Source organism: Hipposideros armiger, unplaced genomic scaffold (assembly GCF_001890085.2).
Source record: "Hipposideros armiger isolate ML-2016 unplaced genomic scaffold, ASM189008v1 scaffold_17, whole genome shotgun sequence".
NCBI lineage: Eukaryota > Metazoa > Chordata > Mammalia > Chiroptera > Hipposideridae > Hipposideros > Hipposideros armiger.
In genome coordinates this window covers 1,251,689-1,274,089 of record NW_017731367.1, presented here as the reverse complement: position 1 = coordinate 1,274,089, position 22,401 = coordinate 1,251,689, and the positions used below count along the sequence as shown (strand labels likewise).

Below are 22,401 nucleotides of genomic sequence, written 5' to 3'. Positions count from 1 at the left end.
AAGAGTGCCTCCCATGACAAGATGCACCAAAACGTTATAGAACGTCCTGCACCATAGACTGGAACTATGCTTTTTGTAAAAAGTCAGCTTTTACACTGGATCCATTTCTCCTCTTTATTTTATCCCCGAATAGGATAAAAAGGCATCTCAAAAAAAATCACAGTATCTTGATTTGCTTAAAAGTCACATAGTTTTATTCTAAGTCTACAGCTTACTTTTACTGAGAACCCCAGGAGACTGGCCGGTAGACATACCGTAAGAGCCTTATCCCATGTATTTTGAGTTTGTTGTAGGAACATGAAAATCAACTTTCTATCAGTAGAAATTATAATGAATCTAAGTCAAGTTCCCCCAAAAGAAAGTACTTTTTTATACCTGATGATCAATTCACTATTCTTAGCCTAGACTTAATTAAGTAAACATTTTAACATAGTAAATGACATTGTATAAGTTCACAACCTTTTTTAGAGTCAGAAAGGGATAAACCTACATAATTTCATCAAATCTATTTTTGTCTCTCCAAAAACTAGAACTGTAAAGTTGTAAGGAACATCAGACAACATTTAACGCACCCCCTCATTTTACAAACAAGGGAACGTTTCTCTTTCTTAGTGGCAGAGCAGAGGCTACATCATTCTTGATGCCAACTCTGGTCCTTCTTCTCCTGCCGAAGCAGAGGATGGCGACAGATAGGCCCCGGTCCTGCCGATGCAGGGGATGGCGACAGACAAGCCCCGGTCCTGCCGAAGCAAGAGATGGCGACAGACAGGCCCCGCTCCTGCCGAAGCAAGGGATGGCAACACACAGGTCCCGGTCCTGCCCCCCCACCTCCTAGCCTACCTTTGAGCATTTCGGCAGCTCATGTACATTCACACTTGGCATGGACTTGGCATGGAGCTACGTCTACTCAGAAATCCAGACCAGTGATGGGATTTATCTGCATGTAATTTATTGCCTCTACTATCTCCTTCTTCAATTGCTTCTAAACCCTGAAACTCACTAAAAAACCCACAAAACTAGAATGCAGGATTGTTCCAGTGTCCTAAACCAGAGTATCTACAGTCACTTAAAATGGGCTTTGACAGAACTTTTACACTGTTCTGAATTACTTAGAGGTGAATCACTTAGCATTGTTTCTCCCTCTGTGACAATATTACTACTCCACCAGTGGCCAGATAGGAATATAAAAGTGGTATAGAAATAAGCCAACCCTAATATCACAACAGTCTAAAAAATTCTAAATAAGACATGCCAGGAATACAATTTCAAGTAGAACAATTTGAGCTTTTGAAACATCACTAACTTTTACTACTGAACTACCTTAACAAGCCAGATTAAACAGTGGCAACACATCACTTGCAAATTTAAATCACATGGAACCTAAGCATGTGCCACACTTTAGAGGACTTCTGCTTCAGCCACACCTCTCCCCTGCAGGTAAGGAGTTCTCAAGGCCAAATGCATGACTGTCCCCATTTATACTCAGCCCCAAGCCCACTTCCAGGGCATATACAGGAACTTTCCCCAGATCTGCTTCCCAAAGGCAGACCACATCATAGGCGGCACCCCCTGGACTTTGACAGGTGGCTAAGGGGTGGGTATTTCTACGGACAGAGCCTGGACAGTGGGATAAGATGCCCACATAGGTGCATACAAGGGCTCTCGCTGAATGGGGGTGGGCAGCAAACAGGGGGCAGGGAGCCAGGACTGGAAAGGGAAGCGGGGCAGGCCAGGGGGACCCTCCATGCAGCCACTTGTCAGCACAGAGCTCCAAGGAATCTGAGAATTCTACATTTGAACTCAGGTCCATGAAGGTATATTTGGCAAGGAATATATTTTATTTGTCCTGAGTGCATTTTACTAACAGTTTGTTAGTGTGATTTATAACTTTTCAATATTTAATATGAGGTATGAATGTGGACCTCCGTTTGTACTTTTGTCCTAGGCCCATACTTGTCAGGAGCCAGCCTAGTAGGGATCTAACTTAGGGAAATACAACGAATTGTACTCAGGGAAGAGAAAGAGCGCAGTAACATGTTCAAAATGCGGTGTGAGTTCTCCTTATCATGCCCTTCAGTGAGAGCAAACCTCAGTGTGCACGGAAGACAGGAGATGCGAACTCGGCTCGGTTCCCAGGTGCCTCTCAGGATGGGCTCCTTATTGCGCTGGGTGGGATGCTCATGCTTAAAAATCCACGTTTTTCACTCAGTGGGGCCCTTAACATTTTGTAAGCGGGCATTTTCCCGCCAAATCGCGTCATAACAAAGAGGTCTCTATACCTGAGTTAACTCGTCTAAAAAGCGCTATGACGAGTTTACTCGTTTCCCGCAAACAATGTGTTAATATAACCGAGCTGCTGCAACTGGTATGCCAGCGAAGAGTCATTCTTTTTAAAGTGGAGAAAACGCTGATTATGCTGGACTTACTGAGAGACAGTTTATCTGTCTCCAGCATGGCATACCCCTAAGAGATTTCCATGGGTAATTCTTGTGATTACTGAGTGTGACTTTCACCTTATGAGCAAACTCTGGAATCTAACACCCATGGAAAATGTCCTTCCACTGTATGACGGAACTGCTCCTACAGCTAAGTTACTACCTCAAAGCTGACCCTCAGTTCTACAATCCAAGTACCAAGGTGAGCATACATACCACATTCTGTCACAAGAGCAGAACAGGACTCCGAGAGAACAATGAAACGTGTCAGTAGTACGTTTTATCTAATCCAATGGGTAAGACCTAAACTTGAGATACAAATGTAAATCTCCGGTTTCTGGGGGGCAAGGGGAAAAAAGGACTAACCCGACCTTGTTGAGAACAGGTCTTAAGGTCACTATAACAACAATAACAGCAATAATACCTATGAAGTACGTGACTGAACTTGTATACTCACTAAACCTGTCACTTAACATAATGAAATAGGTTAACTGAAATGTATGTATTCCATTTCCTCATCTACAAGCAGAAGTTTATTCCTATGGTCTCTGCTGCTTTGAAAAATCTATAATGCTACGGCTATCCTATTTATGGCGTCCTGGAAAAGTTAGGTCAGGAATTTAAGAACGCTGCTCTTCCAGCTTTGCACAATTAAGCCTTATTCAGAGACCTGCTGCCAACTGTATGTCAGAGTGAACTTCCCTTAACAGGACAGAGCCTGTTAAAATGAGTCATGAACATTAAGGAAGGGTATAAAGAGCCAATGATAAAGGGCCTCGTACCGAGTCCCATCACCTGCATAAGAGTGAAGTGAGACACTCTGAACCCTCCTCCCCCCAAAAAAAGCATTACGCATTATTTTTGGACAAATTTGCAGATTAGCTCATGCAGTAGATCGAAAGTAGATAGCATATTTGTTTAGGAAAGATTAACTTAAATCAGTGGAAAACCCATAAATCCTTTTAAGCTATAAACCAAGGGCGTCCAATTACACGAACGGGTGGGTGTCTGCGTGGGTTCGGCTGCTCTCTGCCACCTAGTAACAAATGCCACCCCTTTCATTTGGAGTGTGATTTTAAGACTGGCAGAAAGGCTTGTTAACCAAAGGCAAATTTTTGTTTATTTAAATGTGAAACAAATCCGTGCCCATCCTCAATTCTGTTTTACTGCTCTGCTTCTTGGTTGGAATATATGATTTCGGTTTCAGAGCACATCTAAAAAATTAAATGTGACATTAAGTTTATTATAAAGTTATTGAACTTACCGGGGAAGGAATGAAGGCTTCATGAAACTTCTTTGGATTAATTCTCAATACACCCTTTAAAATAAAAAAATAAAATCTATGAAAATTTAACTAGTTACACACACTTATGATTTTTCCATACTTATGTTATTCTCCAATAAAAAGTTTTTAAAGTCATGAAGCAGTTCGATTTAGGAGACATGTTAGATGTATGAGAACTACTCATGAAATGCATGAAATGTGACCTACACTGATACCTACAGGAACCGAAAGCCGTTCCTGGCACCCTGCTGTGTACAGGCCAGGCTCCGCGTGCATGGGCAAGTGGCAGCCATGGGGCCTCGTGTGCCGCTATGTGTCAGTCTTCAAATTTAAACCTCTACTTTCAGAACAAGGTGATTGAGGGATGACGCCTCACTACACAGTGGCCTTTCTAATTCTCCACGACCTCTCCACAATTGCTTGTTTCTGGGACAATTTTCAAAGTGATACAGGTGGATTTACAACCTGGATACTTAGCCTCGAGGGCTTGGATGCATATTTTTTACTCTGGCTCCTCTGCAGAGCTGAATGAGTCAATAATTCAAAATGGTCCAGAACCGCTCTTAACGTAAATGGGAATTCTGGCTCCAACAGCCAGGCCACCCAGTCTGCCTCAGCTTCATGTTATTCCAGCACCAGATCAGGGTCTGCTTCTATTTATGCACAGGGTGCAGGAGGGGCCGTCTTCAATAACAGGTCAGTATTCCAGACTCGTGCAGGAAGCTGTAACCCTCTCCACTCCCCGCTGCATTTGAAGGCCACTGGCACACGTGGATGGAGGCAGTTATTTTCCTAAGAGCCAGACTCAAAGAGTGTCTCAAGGAAGTGTTTTCAATAACATGTCCCGCTAAAATGTTGAAAGACTCAAGGATACATAATTAACAAAATAAGTGAGGGCAGAAAATAATTCTTTCTTGCACTGGTACACTGTGTGTAAATTACAAATTTCCATGCAACAGTTTATACCACCGTTATCATCCCAAGTAGATTACCGCAAATGATCGTTTAGTCCTTAATTCGATAATTATTTACTGAATTCTATCTTCAAGACCCTGAGACAAAGAGTGGGGGAGACAGAGTGATGACCAACCAGGCTCAGTCTTTGTCATAAAGGGAAATGTGAATGCCGTGAGGGTACAGCTCACTTTCAGCTGGTGGCACTAGGAAAGGCTCCAGAGACAGCGTCTGACCTGGTCCTTGATGGAGGAGCCAACTTTGCAGCTAAATCAGAAGGGAAATACAGGCAGAGGACACTGGGTAAGCAACAGTGATTAAGGGGGCAAATACTCTTCTCCGTGCAGGCTGGAACCCTGCTTAGGGTAAGAGAGGGGCCGGAAGAAAAGGCTGGCGAAGCTCCCTGTGGCCAGGCCCTCTTTATGAAACTGTCACCGCAGTGTCACTTGTAGGACAGCTGTTTCTTGTCATGGGAGAGAGAAAAAAGGCTCACTGCATTTATCCTAAATATTCATCAACTCACTCAACAAACATTCCCTGATGACCACATGGACCAGCGCTATGCTATGTGATGCGGACACACTAGAGAATAATAATAGTCTCCTTCATAGAGCTCCCGGTCTAATCAGGGGAAGACGCTCCAAATCAATAAAAGTCAATTCATTGAAGTGAAATATTTTTAAAAAATCATTTTCTGATTCCAGGTGTTTTTTCTGACTTAAGTTTTTACATTTTTCAGTTGCTAGTCTTCTATGGTTCCTTGTCGCTCAGCGAATGGTTAGTACATGAAGAAGCATAGAGATGAGAAAGCCTTCTGCTTTAAAGTGCCTTTAATTACAGAGCACTTAGGCCAAGGATGGGCTCAGGGGAAAGAGACAGGTTGCTCAGGGCTTTATCTAAGTTCCATTTAAAAGACTAGATATTAATTAAAAGGACCTCAAAGACTCTATTCTTAATTTTCTATCCCAAACTTCCTGATGCATAAAAGCAAACGGGGAAGGACAGAAGTCTTGTTCAAGAAAAACATTTTGCAACGTGACTGGAGCATACTCTTAGGAACAGGACCTCAGGAACAAGACCCCTTTGAGAGCACAGACGGCACTCAGGAAGAAACAAGACTTCCTTAGCAGACCAGTCATCCCCGCAGCCTGATGGAAGAAGCTGTCAGCAAAACATGTCACGAAACGGTCTTTTAACGAAAAGACTTCCAGCAGGTGTCTGTGTCACTCACCTAAGGAAGTCCAGGACTTCCACTGCCATCATTCTATGACCAATACCTAACCTGCCCCCCAATCCCTCATCTCTCATCTTTCTCCTCAACCCTTCCCGAAGCCTGGAACTTGATTAGAAAGGCTCCTGCATGTGCCATCTTATCTCAATGCTTCTTGCACCTCCTATCTTAACCAAAACCCAGCTGTCTCTGATAGGATCACTTCCCGAGTAATGCTCTCAAAGCATTGGTCTCAAAGGTGACCTATTTTTCTCTCTCCTAGTCCGTGTTTCTCAGCGACCAGAGGAAGAATGTTTCTCCCTGCTGATAACCCACTGTGGCTTTAACATTTTTTTCCCTCCATTCTTTTTCAACTCCCTCCCACCCCCCCAAGTCCTTTGAAGTTCACACCATCATCTCCTGCTATACCTCCTGGGTGCGGCCATCCTCAAACCTTCTGATCTATCCCTGATACTGATACTGACTCGTAGCCCACTGCATTCCTCTCTAACCCCATTCCTATAAACACTTAATGGGGCTTCACATCCATGTGGATGACCAGGCAATCCTAGCTAGTCATTCTAGCCACCTTTCCCTCCACCCACCTCTAGCCACTCCCTCCCATGTTCACAGCCTGTCTCTTGTCACCATTGCTAATTACACCACCTCCAAACACAAAAAATCAAGTATCACACTTTCTGATCACAATCTGCTGGCCTTCCAGCTCACTTACGGTAGAATCCCACTTGGACAATTCTTTGTCCTCACTAAGACCTCCAATCCATGCACCTGACCACACTTTTACCATTCACCGTCCTCCCCCTGTGCTTATCCCCTTCCTTGGCTACCTAGTTGCCATGGCATGTCATTACCTCCCGCGCTTGCAAACCCTGGGCTTTGGACCAACTCTTGCTCTTATGTACAACTAGCAAAACCTCACTCTCAGGAGAACCCAATTGTATGCCTTCTCCATGCCTACACCCAAGGAGCTGAGTGTTATTGTAGAAAAATACCACAGCACTGGCTAATTGGCCTAACTTGGCAATCACAAACATGTTTTACTTGGCTTATAGGATGTTTGGGAATGCTGAAAACTGAGGAATTTCACACATAAATATGTATTTCCAGATTTTCTTGAAACATCAGTTAGCCCCACATGGCAGCAACCACCCGAGCTGAATAACAGATGCATCTCTTACAGCAAATAACCCTTACACCAGTATACTAACTGTCACACACTGTTTTAAAAGTTCTGTATCTTTTCCACTAATTTAACCCTCAAAACAACTCCATGAGGTAGGCACTATTATCCTCTTTTTCACAAATGAGAAAACTGCAGCCCTGAGCAGCGCCCATTTTCACACCATATTCAAGCCCAAGCTCTCCAGCTCCAGAGCCCGCGCTCTGAACACTGCAGACGGCCTGTGTGTCTGCCACAGACACCTTCTGTGGCAGGGCCTCTTCACTCATTTATGCTGTCTGCTCCCTTCCCCCAGAGCCCACACCACACTCCAACCCTCAGTCTTCCGGGTCTGGGTTAACAGCAACACCGTCCAGCTAGCTGCTCGACTCCACACTTAGGGTCCTCCTCTATTCTTCCCTCTGCCCCACATTCCACACTTAATCCGTCAGCATTTCACGACAGTACCAGTTCCACCCCATTGTTCACACCTCCATATTTTCTTGCCTGTTCACTCTGACGGCCCCCAACATGGTCTCCCAGCTTCCGCTCTAGTCTATTTGTCTCCCAATTGCCAGAGAGATGTATTTAAAGCATAAAATAGGTCATGTCTTCCCCCTGCTTAACACCCTTCAGCGACTCCCCACCATTCTTTCAATAAAATCCTACTCTCCAACACAGCCCAGAGACCTTACATGCTGGGCAGTCGCCTGACTCTCCAAATCGTCCTTCCCTTTGCTCACCATGTCCAACAGGCTCCTCTCTTAGTCCTCAAAAGCACCAAGCCTTTTTCTGCTTGCCTTTCTTCCACGAGCTCATCTCTCTGCCTATAACGTTCTCTTCCTAATTCTAACTGCTGGTTCATTCTCACCCTCCAGATCTCAACTCAGAGGTCACCTCCTTGCGAGTGATGACAGCACTCCTCATAAGCTGTGGTTTCCTCTTTATCTCTTTAGTTGTCTTTGCCTGTCTCCCCGAGTGAAGTGCCTCTCTGTTATACACTTGGCATTTAGTGGGCAGTCAAGAAACACTTGTTGAGCTAATCATTTAATAATGTCTACAGAGTTGAGGCTCTCCCACCACCCCCAGTATTACTGTTATGTCACCTGTTCCTTCTAAATGACTGGGCATCCCAATGTAATGTCACCTCTCTTCTCTTAAATTCATACCCAAATCTTCCCCACCTGATTTCACTCTTAACAAATGGTGATGGTCCCAGAAACAGGGCACCCTGTCCTATCCTCCTGAACCAGGATTTCTTTTGAGGTCCAATAACAACTACACTAATATTCTATTTCTGGGGGAACTCTGACATCATGCCTCAGGCAGCTCTGGGGGCTCAGCCTGAACCACCTTTAGACAAAGCATCATCTGGGACTGTGAAACCCACCACTTCTACCATCTTCGAACCATGTCACTTTGGTCACCAGCCCAAACCTGAGCGCTTTCCCAGACTGCCTATTCCATGCTCCCATTTCTCCCATCATCTCCTACAACAACCTCCCAACATTGGATCTATAGAGACAGAAAGCACGTATGTTCTTTGATGTAAGAGCTTATTTATAAAAAATAAAATAAAATTTCAAACTACATGCACATGATCAAGTTCAAACTGCTGATCAGTTCAAACACCGGGAAGAGATTTCTTTGGTCCCTGGGAACTCCTCTTCCCCACATAGGGCAAAACACCCCTGAAATGTCAAATCACTGGTCAAAGTACTGAAAAGAAATTAAAATATAATTCTAGTCCTATTTTAAAATATCTCTTTAACATTTCTCAACAAAGGTTTCTTCTCTGGATGAGGAGAAGAAAAAGGATGTCACAATATACTTAAGTTGAATACAAAAGTTAACAAATGCTTATATCTAGTAAGTTTAATTTTCTCCGACAGCATGCAAATATCTTTTATTGCCTAGCTTTTTACCTTCCCCATCAAGGCCTGCACACATAAAGTTTATATCAGACAGCAGATGGACTCTGTTTCTCTGTCTAAGAAAACCTTATTTACAGTGTTGTATATTTCACACAGTGACCTCATATCTGGAACCCATTCCTTTCCCCATCTGCAAAGAACAACTGTTCTCATCTGTGGCGGGGGGGCTCTGGCTGCAGAGTCTCATGATGTCACAGGCCAGGAGGAATCACTTAAAAACTGGGAATAAGGGTTGTTATATTGATCAGCTTTTTGTCTTGTTTTATTTTCATATCAGCAGAGTTGCTTCGAAAGCAAAAATTGATAGCAGGGAGCAGAAATTAACACTACAGCAGACTATTTCTTTCACTCTCTCCTGGAAACGATACAACAAAAACTATAAGTAATTTTTCTTTCAGGTTAGAACAACTGAGGTTCCCCTCACTCTTCTTCAAAGACAATACCTTGATCCTTTATTCAGTCAGTAAATAAATATTTATTCAATATAAACTTATTAAGCATCAAATGCCAGTCACTGAGCTGATCTGTAGCAAGAGGACATGTCCCTGCCCACAAGGAAGTCAACAGTCTACTCGAGGAAACATAAACGTCAGGAACTGGTAATAGGTTTAGAATATCAAGCATGATTACACCAAGATAGTGAGCGAAGGCATTCCAAGCACCAGGAGCAGCAGACACAGCGTTAGAGAGGAATCAAAGAGCAGGGTTTTTACAGGACAAGTCTGAAGATCAGGGTGAATGGAGCACAGCATACCTGGAGCAGAATGCAGGAGGTAAGGATGGAAAAGCACAGTGGGTCTCATACGTGAGACAAGATGAGAGCCAAGAAGCTGGAGATACAATGGAGTTCAGTGTATGGGCCGAATGATAAACCGCAAATGAATGGGTTAATGAAAGGACAAATGGCCACTCTCCCAAGAGAGGCCCTGTCAAAGAAATTCAAGGGAAGCTTCAAGAAAAAGTCAATGGTACTTCCAAAGTCAGAAAGATCAACTCATTTGTTAAAAACAGTTTTCCATTCAAGAGTCTACATTAATCCCATGTACACTTGACCACAAGTCAATACAAAAAGCTGATAAAAAGGAAGAGGAGATGATAGTATCTATTAATTGGCTGGATCTTCAGGCAAAAACACAAATACAGAAGCTGGGGTCTCAGAATGAGAGAAAACAAAACACAGTCCACGTTTTTGAGTGAGCCAGGTAACACACGGAATGTTTCTCTACTAACCCAAGAATTATGAAATGGACTCAATTCGCAGACTATGGGGCCCTGCTTCCCTCTCCATCTCATCACCTACTACCTGCCTTACATTTTATGCCTAGGGAAACCTAAGCTGCCTTACTCCACATTGTTTCACAAGTTCATGTTTTCATTAGTGCCACTACCTCTCCATACCTTCTTCCCATACACATACCATGCATTTTATAGGTCCAAACTAGTCATCCTTCAATGTCCACCACAAGTGTCACCTCCCCCAGTTTCTCCCAACCACTCTCCCATCCCTCCTGGTCACACTTTTATCTGGGCACGTACCATCTGTCCCCAAATCATCTGTCCACATGACTGCCTGCCCCCCACCCTTCATCTCAAGAGCACCCACACATGAGCTCCTAACTCTAAACTGTTCCTGGCTCACAGTGGGTGCTCAATAAACGTTTGCTGAGCCAAACCACCGCACTAGCCTGTAAAAGTATTTTGTAAACTACAAAGCACTCAACAAACACTGTGCGCTGGTTTACTGTTTCCTTTTCACCCTTGTTCTCAGTCCTTCAGCTTCCACGTGCTCAGGGCAGACTGAACTATCCATGTTTCTTACAGCCAAACCCTGTTTCCCACCTCCGGGTTAGCGGTTCACACTGGTCCCTCTGTTTATAAAGCTCTTTCTCTTCTCTTTACTTATTCAGACTGCACCATTCCATGGCCTGGGTCAAACATATCCCTTCCAACAAAACATTCCTAGACAACCCAAACTGGAAGTAACGGCCCCCTCCTCTCACATCTCAGAGCCCTAGATCTGCCTCCGTCTTGTGGCGCTTATTACCTCTAATTAACTATACTGCAGGTCTAAGAAGCGGGGAGTCCTGTGCCTGCTATGTCATCAATTCTCTCAAGGCACACAGCACAGAAAACTAGTTTGAGTAAATAGATTACTTCTGATTGCACATATTCAAGGAATAGCCTTCTAGTATAAGTTAAGCACCTGGATAAGCGTTCCTCTCTTCAAGCCTTCTGAAACATCCTCCTTGGACATGTAGGTTTCAAATATGCTCTTTTTCTTCCCTCGTGTGGACTTGTTCTTTGACTTTTTGTCACCTGGCGAAACACCAACTCCATGTGGGCCAACCACAGAGGACACACCTAGAAACATGAGGCAGCAATCAACTCTTTCCTCAATCAAACATCTGTATTTTTAAAACTGGAGATGTTTTACCTTTTTTTTTTTTTAATTTAGAAAGACCAACAAGAGAATTAACCTCACTGATACTGATTTCAAATAGTCACAAAAAAGGAAAGAATGGGTAAGGAAGCATGAATAAAATATACACAGATGAGACTTGAGTTTTAAATCAGCATCACAATATGCATAGAACATAAATCTGAATAATGGGTTCACTATGCTTTGCAATTTATAGACACAAACTTTTTAGAAATAGGAATTAGGAAAAGACTGCCACTTTTCTAGAGGAAATCAAATAGCTGTGCTCAATATAACAATCAATTAACAAGAAACCACACTTAATTCTAGAATGAGTACCACGGGAGAATATAACACGGGAGAACAAACCAAAGAATTACAGTCCCCCTGAGTCCTAAGACCCGCCCTGTGGCTCCATTCCACTTGGATTTCACGTCTCCAGGGGCTAGATAGACTCCATTTTCCTTTTGCTACCTCTGGGGGTCGCCAGGTTCGGCCTGTAGTCAGGATGGCTCATTACTGCTTCCAAAGTCGCCTCTTCTCTCCAGATCCAGGGCAGCCTCCCCCGCTCAACTCAGAGTTGTCCTGCCTTGAGCAGCTCCGCTGTCACAAGCTGAAACCAAAGAGAGATGGGTGACTGAAGAGCAATTACACCAGAGCCTCCCCTGGGCTCTTGGAAATGGAGTGCTTGGATGGCAGAGGCCATGAGGTCCCCTTCCTGGGTCCTGGCGTCACCTTTACCTGGGCACTCAGTCAAGCACACCATCTGCCCTGAGTTTCTTTTCCAGGCCCTCACCTTCACCACGCTAATTGTCTAGAATGGATGAGATTGCCGAGAAAGGGTAAGCTGCTACAGAAGAGGGCCTGGGACAAAATCCGGGGTAAGGCAGCTTTTAGAAAACGCAAAGACATAGAAAATATAACAAAGAAGCTAATAAAGATACCCTTCACAGGCATCACTAGCCTGCTTATGGGCCACTTCCACTAAAAGCTTCCACGAACAGGGCAATGAGGTGGGAATTAAGGAGTTCTGCAGTTCTTTTCAGCTTTTGAAATACACAAAAGCAGGAGAGAATACGGTTTCGAAAAAATGGTATAAGGACCTAGAGTCTGAAGGCTATAACGAAAAAAGTACTAAACTGGGCTCAAGACATGTGGCATTTACTAAGTTTAACCTTGGACAACATGATGTTCCTGTACAAAACCAAGGAATAAATTCCTTAGAACTCATCAATTAAACCTAATTCATTGCCACAGCCTGTGGTCCAAAGCTATGCAGGGAACCCCAGATGGCTCTCTGGCTTTCAAAAAACGGAAATGCTGTAGTTAGACATCTATTTACCTGCTCCTACCTGCCATCACATCAAACCAGTCATGTGACCAGGAGCTCGGGCAGCTGCTGCTAAGGAATACCAGGCAGCTGCCTGGGTCAGCGGGCTGGAATATGGGCCCTGCAGCTGCCTGGCCTTCCACCTGGATGCTGAGCATGTCATCACAACTTGTGCTTTCTACTCTCTGCTGGCCACCGGCCCAGGAGTCAAGCCGATACGTGCAAATTTCCAAAATCCTCGCGGGCAGCCTTTATGCTTTCCCATAAAATGGATCAAGATGTCAATCGGAACACTGCTTCCATTTCCTCTAAATTTCCCACACACATCCTTTACCAAAATGATGTCATTTTTCTTTAAATTGAAATTAATACTAACTCAGGACAAGAGAAGCAACGAAGACAAAGGGTAACAGGCCATTTAGTGATATATGAACAGATTCAGAGATGAAGTCAAAAAGTTACGAGAAGAGAGAGAAACAGATGGTCTTAGATAAACAACAAGGTATTGGGAAAGGCACAAACAGGCGTCCAGACTGTCTGATGGTCTAATTCAGAAATGCTTCATCCACTCATCAATTCAACAAATACTTCTGCAAGGCACTGGACTAGGCGAAATGAGACATACAAAAGTTAATTAGATTTCTAAAATTCATACTGAACTAACAATACAAGGTGGGAAATGATACCACTAATTTTTATTATTTTTTTTAAGTATGGGTAAATGTACATATTATGGGAGAGAAAGGGTATCTATCTCCAGGTCAGGAAACCTAAGAGAGCTTCAGGAAAGATTTTATGGAAGAACTGAGAAGGTGAGAAAAGCATACTGCTGGCAAAAGGAAACTAACAAAAAAAAGTGACACAGAAAAACACAGGTAGGTTCTTGAAACATTAATTCCATTTGAATAGAGTCCAGCCTATATGAAGGGAGGCAGTGGCAAGGAGATTAAAACAAGTTGGAAGACCTAGAAAAGCAGACATTTTTCAAAGGCAGTGGGGGCTTTCTGAAGCATGAAGGAGCAGAAGAGAAAAGCAGATCAGAGTTGTTTCAGGAAAAACGAACCTGGCGCAGGACTCTGTCATCTGCAGGTGATGACAGGTGGCAGCCGCACCTTAGGGAAGACCTAGAAGGAACTAGGGAAAAGGAAGGCCTGAATTAGAGTGAAACAGAGACCCTTACAATGATGTTACACCGGAAAACTGGCACCACTTGGCAACCAGGCACATCTGGAGGACAGCAAGGAGGTGGCAATGGGGAGATTTCAAGGAGCCTGGGAGATGATGATCACATCACTAAGTTTGAGGAGACGATGAATTCTACTTGGGAAATTACCTACCTCTACACACGGACATACATACCACTACCTACACCTCTACACCAAACACTTGGAAACTGGAGCATAACTTAGGGAGATAAATTAGCCAGACATTTGCATAAAGATGGCAACCCAAAGTTGTCTAGAATGGATGAGATTGCCAAGAAAGGGTAAGCTGCTACAGAAGAGGGCCTGGGACAAAATCTGGGTTAGGGCAACTTTTAGAAAATGCAAAGAAGTAGAAAATATAACAAAGAAGCTAATAAAAATGTAGAAAAAGAACCAACAGTCAGGTGTTAAAAAAAACAAGGGAGAAAATAAGTTCCAAAGGCAGGCAGGTTTATGATCAGGGTTCGCACCCACCACTGCGTAAGAACTCCAGTAATGGCAGCCTTGGGTGGGGCAAGGGCTTGGGGGCAAGCTGCAGGCGTGAAGCGGGCAATCCATCACAAGAGCCAGGGCTGAAAAGGAGGAACTTCGTGCCAAATCCTGATGTAGGCAAGAGGTCAACATTAAGAGGAGTTACTGCCAGCTAGGTCAGATGGGGGTACAGAGACCTCGACTCACATGCCCCTGGGTCAGCTGCCCCTGGGACTTTCCTTCATGGCGAATACCAGAGTTGTGTTTCCGTTGGTGTGATTTATCCCCACCTTGTCTCTCTAGCTCAGAAAAACAAGGAATGCGTGGTTGGGTTCATCATTCTAACCCCGTAGGCTCCCACAGCACCTCGGATAGAACAGGTACTCACTAATCACTCCTTAAATGACTGAATGAGTTTGTTTTCATGAACAAGCAGTGAGAATACCAAGTGAAGCAGGGTCATTCAGGGAAACGACACTAAAAACAAGTCAGCAAAGAATGGGAAAAAACACAGGACCAAGAAACAAATTTGGCAAGAAAAAGGCAGACAGCTGGGCAGGAAGTCAAAGCTTGCCTTTGGGTATCAAAGTACTGGAAGAAGATGGAAAGGTTCCAAGTATATAAGATGCTAAGCAGAGGATGAACAAACAAGCAAGCTTCCCTTCTTAGTGACATAGCTGTGCAGGCCTATTAACCCTGGAGAAACCCTGGTCACTCCTCCCCTGACACATTGAAAGGAAAAGTCAATTTCTAACCCGCACCAGCTTCCAGAATGAGGGCCACTGGTATGCTGCCCGACTGCCTACTGGCTACTGGAGAGGGTGTTTACCATGGAAATAGTGTACACTCTAAAGAGTTGGGCTGGGGTTAGGAGGAACAGGCAGTGAGTGTCACATGGTCCAAAAAGCAGGAATGAGAAGGAAAGGGGGAAAGGCACTAGACTTGAGAAAGAGTAAACCTGATGAAAGCAAGCATCCGGGTGAACGAAGTGGTGTCCTCAGATCCTTTATACTCCCTAAACCTAGCACAATGCATGGTGCAGAGCAGGTGATCACAAAATTTAAATAAATGAAGCCTATTTGGTACAGAAACCAGGTTACAACAATGTATACTATTGAGAAATAGGAGTAGCAGGGCCAGGACTAGGGTGAGGTAAGCAAGGCACTTAGGATGCCAAATTTGTAAGAGCAAAGCCATACAAGGTCAGGCCCGCACTTGCAGGCCTCTGATAGTGAGCGCCTCCGGAAGCGCTGGTACCCTCGGCGTCTCACTTGCCTTACCCTAGTCTTGGCCCTGATGAGTAGGAAAAGCAGATGAAATTTATGAACCTGGGTAGCGAAGGAAACTCAAGGAGATTCGTTCAAAAGAGAAGTTTAAAGAGTGAAAAGGTTAAGCCTATTCAGAAGCTAAGATGCAGCCAATGAAAAGCAAGAGATGGTAAAAACACGTGAAAGAGGTCACAGTTGATAAAATGAAGCAAAAGAAAAGAGGATAAGATTAAAATAAATCTCACCGAAATTAAAGAAATAAACAATTTACATTATGAATCAATGGGAAACACACAAATAATCAACAAGTAATGTTAAGACACTACGTAACTTAACATCATTTTTTTTCTTTTATTTTTTTATCTTAGCTGTAGAGGGCCCTCAAATGTAGGATCCGAACCAGGGCCCCGCTGCTCAGAGCTGGCATCCCAAGCCAGCCCTCAACCAACGCGCCACTCAGCCGGCCCAAACACCATTTTTTAAAATGGCCAATAGACCCCTAGTTCATAACATATTCTGAAATAAAATTCAGTTTGAAAAAAATTTAAATGTTTAAAACTGAGACAAAGAGTCTGAGAGAGAAAGGGCAAGGAGAAGGATGCCCAGAATGGTTGAATGAGGAGTTTGACAAATATCCCCAACGAAATAAATGGACAGAATTATCAAAACCAGCCATTTAAGGATCTGAATATTGTCCAAAGACATACAACAAATTGAGAAGTGTTTACTCAAGAAAACCTACTAAATCTCAGTAAGGTTAGTGGAAATGTGTGGCGGTTGAGGCTGGGGTTCCCACCGTCCCACACCCACTCTGGATCCTTGGTGTGGGGGGTCCTTATAACAGGGCAGGGCAAACTGAAGGCTGGCAGCTCTACTGCCAGCGGGAGTTACATTATCTGTAGCAGAGCAAGGAAAATTCCGTGCCCAGGGGCATTTTCAAAAACAATAGTGATTCAGGGGGAAAAAATCAGGGAAGGCCAACATCACAGCTAGCCCGAGTTTGTCATGCTAGTTAGGGCAAGCACAAGAGATCAGCGGACCAGAAAAGCATTTGAGGTCCTGCTTCCCAGCATCTGTCATCAGTTTTGTTCAAATGAACTCTTATAAAAATTCAAAAAAAAAGGACAAGAGATTGGCCGACCAACCAGAAATTTGACAGGGAGACTCAGGGAATGACAACCCAAGTGGGCCTCGGTCAGCATGTCCTTCCACCCGCTGTGTGCACACACAGGACTAGACTGAACACGCAGGAGAGGAATGAGAGGGCCTAAACACCTGCTCGCCCCTGGATGAGTGGAGCCTGGCAAATACAGAAAGCAAACGCCAGGGCACACTTGTAAGCCGCCTGAACTGTGCACGCATTTCCCCAAGTCTCAGAGGAACCACTGACCAAGAATGGGGGCCTGACTGTTTTAAGGAGTCTAAATACAACCTCTGACCATCACAGGATGATCACTACCAGATACTGACCCAAGGGCAACTACTAAAAAGTGGGGCTTAAAAATAAAAACGAGAAAGGAAGAACTGGGCAGAGACATCAGCAGACACAGACAGACAGACAGACAGACACACACACACACACACACACACGTGCGCGCACACGCAACGAGAAAGACAGATGCCATAGAATTAATACAGGCCAGTCACTAAACTAACAAAAAGAGCAACCACCTCCAACTCAGGGGGGGAATGAATCAGAATGCAAAATATATTACCAAAATTATCTAGGTTTCAACAAAAAATTATATGCAAAAAACCTGAAAAGTGTGATCCATACGTTGGGGTGGCCAGTTTCAATGAAAATTGTCTAGGGGAGCCTAGATTTTGGGCTTAGGCAACGAAGACTTCAAAGCAGCTATTATAAACATGTTCAAAGAACTAAAAGAAATCATCTTTAAAGTAAAGTATAAAAACAACGGCTTGTCAAATAGATGAGATAGAAATTATAAAAAAGAACCAAATGGAAATTCATGTTGAAAGGCAGAATAATTGAAATGAAAAATTCACTAGACAGGCTCAACAGCCGATCTGACCTGGCAGAAGAAAGAATCAATAAAACTGGGGGGAGGACGCAACCAATCAAGACTAATCTGAAGAAAGGAAAAAAATAAAAATATAAATATGTTTTTAAATCCAAATTCAGAACCTGTGATCAAGAGTCTGGCTCCAATTGTAGACGTTTGACCACTGACTTATTTTAAGCTTCATCTCCTCCTTCCCCTTTGACCCATCTGGACAGGCTGGTAAAAAGAAAAGTCCAGTGTCTCCACTTTGGGCCCTAGCGGGAATCCAAATTTTGAAAATCCCCAGCCTGCACACGGGAACTTCTCTCCGGTCCGCTAGCCATCATCAAGGTCTAATTCCTTCTGCCTGGCTCAGACATACTTGTACCCACCCTACTCTCCCCAGGAGTCTCTTGGGTGAGTAACAAATTCCCTCCCAAATTCTCTTCGTATATGAAGTACAATTAGCATAAACTTCCTACTAATTGTGATGAAGTCCATTCCACCGGGGGACCACAGAACATGAACAAAAGAGAGGACATCTCTACCAACTAACAGAAATGAGAAGGAAGATAAGGAAATACAGTGAACAACTTTATGCCACTAGATAACTTAGATGAAATAAACAAATTCCTAGAAAGACACAAATTACTGAAGCTGACTTAAGAATAGAAAATTTTTAATGGACATATAACAACTAAAGAAATTAAATTAGTAATTTAAAATCTTTCAACAAAGAAAAGCCCAGGTAGCTTCACTGACGAATTCTACCAAACACTGAAAGACAAAATACCAATCCTTTACAAACTTTTCCAGAAAATAAAGGAAATATCCCCCATTTATGAGGATAGTATCCCCCCTGATACTAAAGACAGACAAAGATATCACAAGGGAAAAAAAACAAACTTTTTAAACATAGCTTGGATTTTTAAATTTCTTCTCGGGTCAGTTTTGTTAATTTGCATTTTTCTAGGAATTCGTTAATTTCATCTAAAGTTTCCCCTTTTTTGAGGGGGTGCAGGGCGGGGGGGCAGAATATTGTTCAAAATATCCTCCTGATTTTCTAAATACCTATAGCAATGCTGTCCTTCCTGGAATGGTGGACATTTTCGATATCTGTGTTGTCCAGCTTGGAAGCCACCTGCCACATGTGTCTTTTCTGCATTTTAAAGAGTGGCAATACAACTGAAAAACTGTCAACTCTGGGATGTATGTATTTCATCTTTATTCCTGTAGGATATTTTCAAGCGTTTAGAATTTTAGAGTGTCAGTTATTTTCTCTCAGTAATTTGAAGATACCATTCCACTATATTTGGGCCTCTATTGTTGGGTTGTCGCTAAAGTAATGACGCATTTTTGCAATGAAAACCATAGAAAAAATACGTCATGACTTTTCTGACAACCCAGTATTTCTGTTGAGAAGGCTGTCTGATTTTTGGTCTAACTGGTTATTCTTTGAAAGGATACTACTTTCTCTCCCCACATCCTGAAGCTTTGGGGACTATTCTTTGTCTTTGGTATTCTACAGGTTTACTCCAATACACCAAGGTACGGATTTCTTTTTACCCTGCTTGGTGATAGTAAGGTTTCTTTAATCTATTGCTTGATAACTCACCAGCAATGGAAAGTTTTCGGTCAATGTCTTCCAGTGTCACTTCTGCCCCATTCTCTCTCAGAGACCCTTTGTCTGGAACTCCAATTACACATTTCCGCTTTCTCAGTGTCTGTCTCCCTCAGTCTCTTCGGTAATTCTTCCACTTCACTAATTCTCTCTTTATAGAATCTTCTGTTGAACCCATCCATTAAGTTTCTAATTGCAATTATTATGTTTTCAAGTCTAGATTTTCCATTCCATTCTTTGGAAAGTTTCTAGTTCTCTACTGAAAACGGTGAGTCTTCTCTTTTCTCTCTTTGAATAAGGTAAGCATAGCTTATTCAAGTTGGCTCCTACAAACTCCAATTTCAGGGGCCCCTATGGACCTAACATTATCTTCTGTGGCTTCTATTTGATTTTGTTTACATTGTGCCTGATTTTCTCAATTACAGGCTGGATATTACATTTGTAAAATGTTTGGTAGTAATAATTTGAAGCCTAGTATAATATGATCACCTTCCAAACAGGATTTATAGTGGCTGCTGCCAAGCACCTGAAACAAATACAGTAAACTACCTCAATTTCTTTTCAGGGTTTAAATGTATTCAAAGTGGAGCTACAGTTCCTATGAGGGCCTTCCTACATCCAGTTCACCCTTACTTGTAGGTGACAGCCCTTCAGGGTCCCAATCCCAATTTGGGAATCCCAATCCCAATCATCAGGGCCACACGCTCCCCATGTCAGTGGGCCCAGATTCCCAAAGCTGTCTCTCTGGCCCTAAGAGAATATCAAATTCACTGCTCGTTGTTTTAGCTTCTTAGTCTTTCAGTTGATTCCTCCAAAAATGTGTAAACTTTTGTAGGAGATACACAATCCCAAATATTACCCTTATCTCCTTAAACCTTTATTCCCTCCTACTCACTCACTTTCAAATACCTTCAACAGGTTTTTCGGGGGGTAGAAGTAAGCCAGCTTTCCTAGTTGTTGTTGGAAGGAAGATTGGTTTCCAACTATTTCCTTTGCCATAACTGGAAGGGGAAGTGTCGCCTCACTCTTAACCCTCTCATTCTCAGTCAATGCCTTCAGTTCCTAACTGCCTCCTACACGGACTCACTCTTCTCTCTGATGAAACTTCTCCAGAATTTCTATCTATCCTCTCCTCCTTTCCTGTATGAGAGGAAGAAATGTCTCTACATGCTTACAACACGGTTGCCTCTCGACAGCCACCAACCAAACTAAGGGCATGTCCCTGCTCTCCTTCTGCACACGTCAAGCCACCAGCTACCGTTTCATTTCTCTCATTCCCATCCCCGCCAAAGTTTGAAAACGTGGTCTAGACTCATTACCTCTATTTCCCCCATGACATACTCTTTAACCCCCCTTAGAATATGGCTTTTGTCCTCACCTCTACAATGAAATAAGGCTTTCAGTATTCTTAGGGCAGCAAATGCTCATTACTAAATGGCATACTCTCGCTTTTTTCCTGGCCCCCTTAGAACAGGATGCCACTGACCAGCCCCTTGAACTACAAACTCTTGTCCCTTTACCTCCAGGACACACAGTGAACTGGCTCTCCAATCTCTTCTTTCTCTCTCTCTTTTGCTCTCGCTCTCACTCTCTCTCTCTCCCCCTGCCATACTCAAATTTCCTTGCTGATTCCTCTTCTTTTACTTGCCTTTTAAGAGTCTACCATTTGCAAGGTTCTACTCCTATGCCTCGTCACACTTCTCTGTTCAAGAGTTTTAAATCTACATCTCCAGCCTTGCTCTCTAAATATCTTCAACTTTCCAACTTCCTGCTGAATGATATTGGCAGGCCCCTCGAATGCAACATGTTTCTAATTCAAGTTATTATTCTCCTCAAACTAGATTTTCCGCCTACATACTGCATCCAGATTAATGACATCATCACCATCCTTGGGCAGCACACAGTAGTCTTCTCCTCTCTTCCTCTCCATTAATAAATAAAAGTCTGTTACCAAATTCTGTCTATTCTACCTTCACGCTGTTTCCTAAATAGATTCCTTCCTTTCCGACTTGATTATCACTGTCTAAATTCAGGTTGTTACAACAGTGTAGCCTAAAGATGACAACAGTTCCTTATCTGGCCTCTCAACCACTAATCTATTCTGCAATCCATGTTTCGCCTAACATAGAAGATACCTATTTTATGAAGTGCCTTCTCACAACCTTTCAGGGTTCCCCACTGCAACTCTGTAGTCTAACCTACTGTACTGATTAATTTTATGTGTCTACTTAACTGATCACAAGGTACCCAGATGTTTGCTAAACATTATTTCAGGGTATGTCTGGGAGAGTGTTTCCAGATGAAATTAGCATTTGAGTTGGTAGACTTGGTAAAGCAGTTCGCCCCGCCCCCCCCACCCCACCCCACTCCGTTGTGGGTGGGTCATCCTACCTGTTGAGGCCTAAATCTCTACCTGTTGAGAACACAATGGCAGAGGAGGAATGTGGCCCTCCAGCCTCTCACTTGCACTGGGACACGGATCATCTTCTGCCCTCAGCACTCCTGGTTCTTCAGACCTGACTGGAATCTACATCGTTGGGCCCCCTAGTTCTCAGGCCTTCAGACACAGACTGAATTAAACCACCAGCTTTCCTGGGTCTCCAGCATGCATGCAGATGGCAGATCATGGGACCTCTTGGCCTCCATGACTGCCTAAGCCAGCGGTTCTCAACCTGTGGGTCGTGACCCCTTTGGGGGTCGAACGACCCTTTCACAGGGGTCGCCGGGTACTCGTATATGGGCGTATCTGCATGGGGGCCTGGAGATGGATAGAGGAGCGGTGTCTCAGTTCCTAAGACCATCGAAAATATATGTTTTCCGGAATTCTCCCAGGAGCCCCCGCTCTTCCTCTTCCCGAAAACGGCCTGAGGTGACCTCTCAAAATAGTTCGCTATTCTCTTGATCCGGAGAACCCCACAAAATCATGTAAATCGAGAGGTTCGAATCTACGGGTTCATTTTAAGAACACTATTGAAACTACCCAGGCCATCAAGGGTATGCATATCCGAAAAGCCACCAAGTATCTAAAGGATGTCACATTACAAAAACAATGTGTGCCCTTCCGTCGTTACAATGGTGGCGTTGGG

The 22,401-nt window shown here is 43.5% G+C and overlaps 1 protein-coding gene across 7 annotated transcripts in view; it reads right to left on the bottom strand.

The window, feature by feature from the left end:
* The window catches only part of DIS3L2 (DIS3 like 3'-5' exoribonuclease 2), a 327,384-nt gene that overhangs the window by 268,941 nt on the left and 36,042 nt on the right, over positions 1–22,401 (bottom strand). For 6 of the 7 annotated variants that reach the window (XM_019628923.1, XM_019628962.1, XM_019628972.1 and 3 more), the window contains exons 2-4: positions 11,892–12,030; positions 11,202–11,359; positions 3,700–3,753 (exon numbers count right to left, since the gene is read on the bottom strand). In XM_019628923.1, coding sequence (XP_019484468.1) covers positions 3,700–3,753; positions 11,202–11,359; positions 11,892–11,934 — 255 coding nt within the window. In that variant the 5' untranslated portion in view covers positions 11,935–12,030. The remainder of the gene's footprint in view (positions 1–3,699; positions 3,754–11,201; positions 11,360–11,891; positions 12,031–22,401) is intronic. The other variant, XM_019628956.1, reaches the window with a different exon arrangement.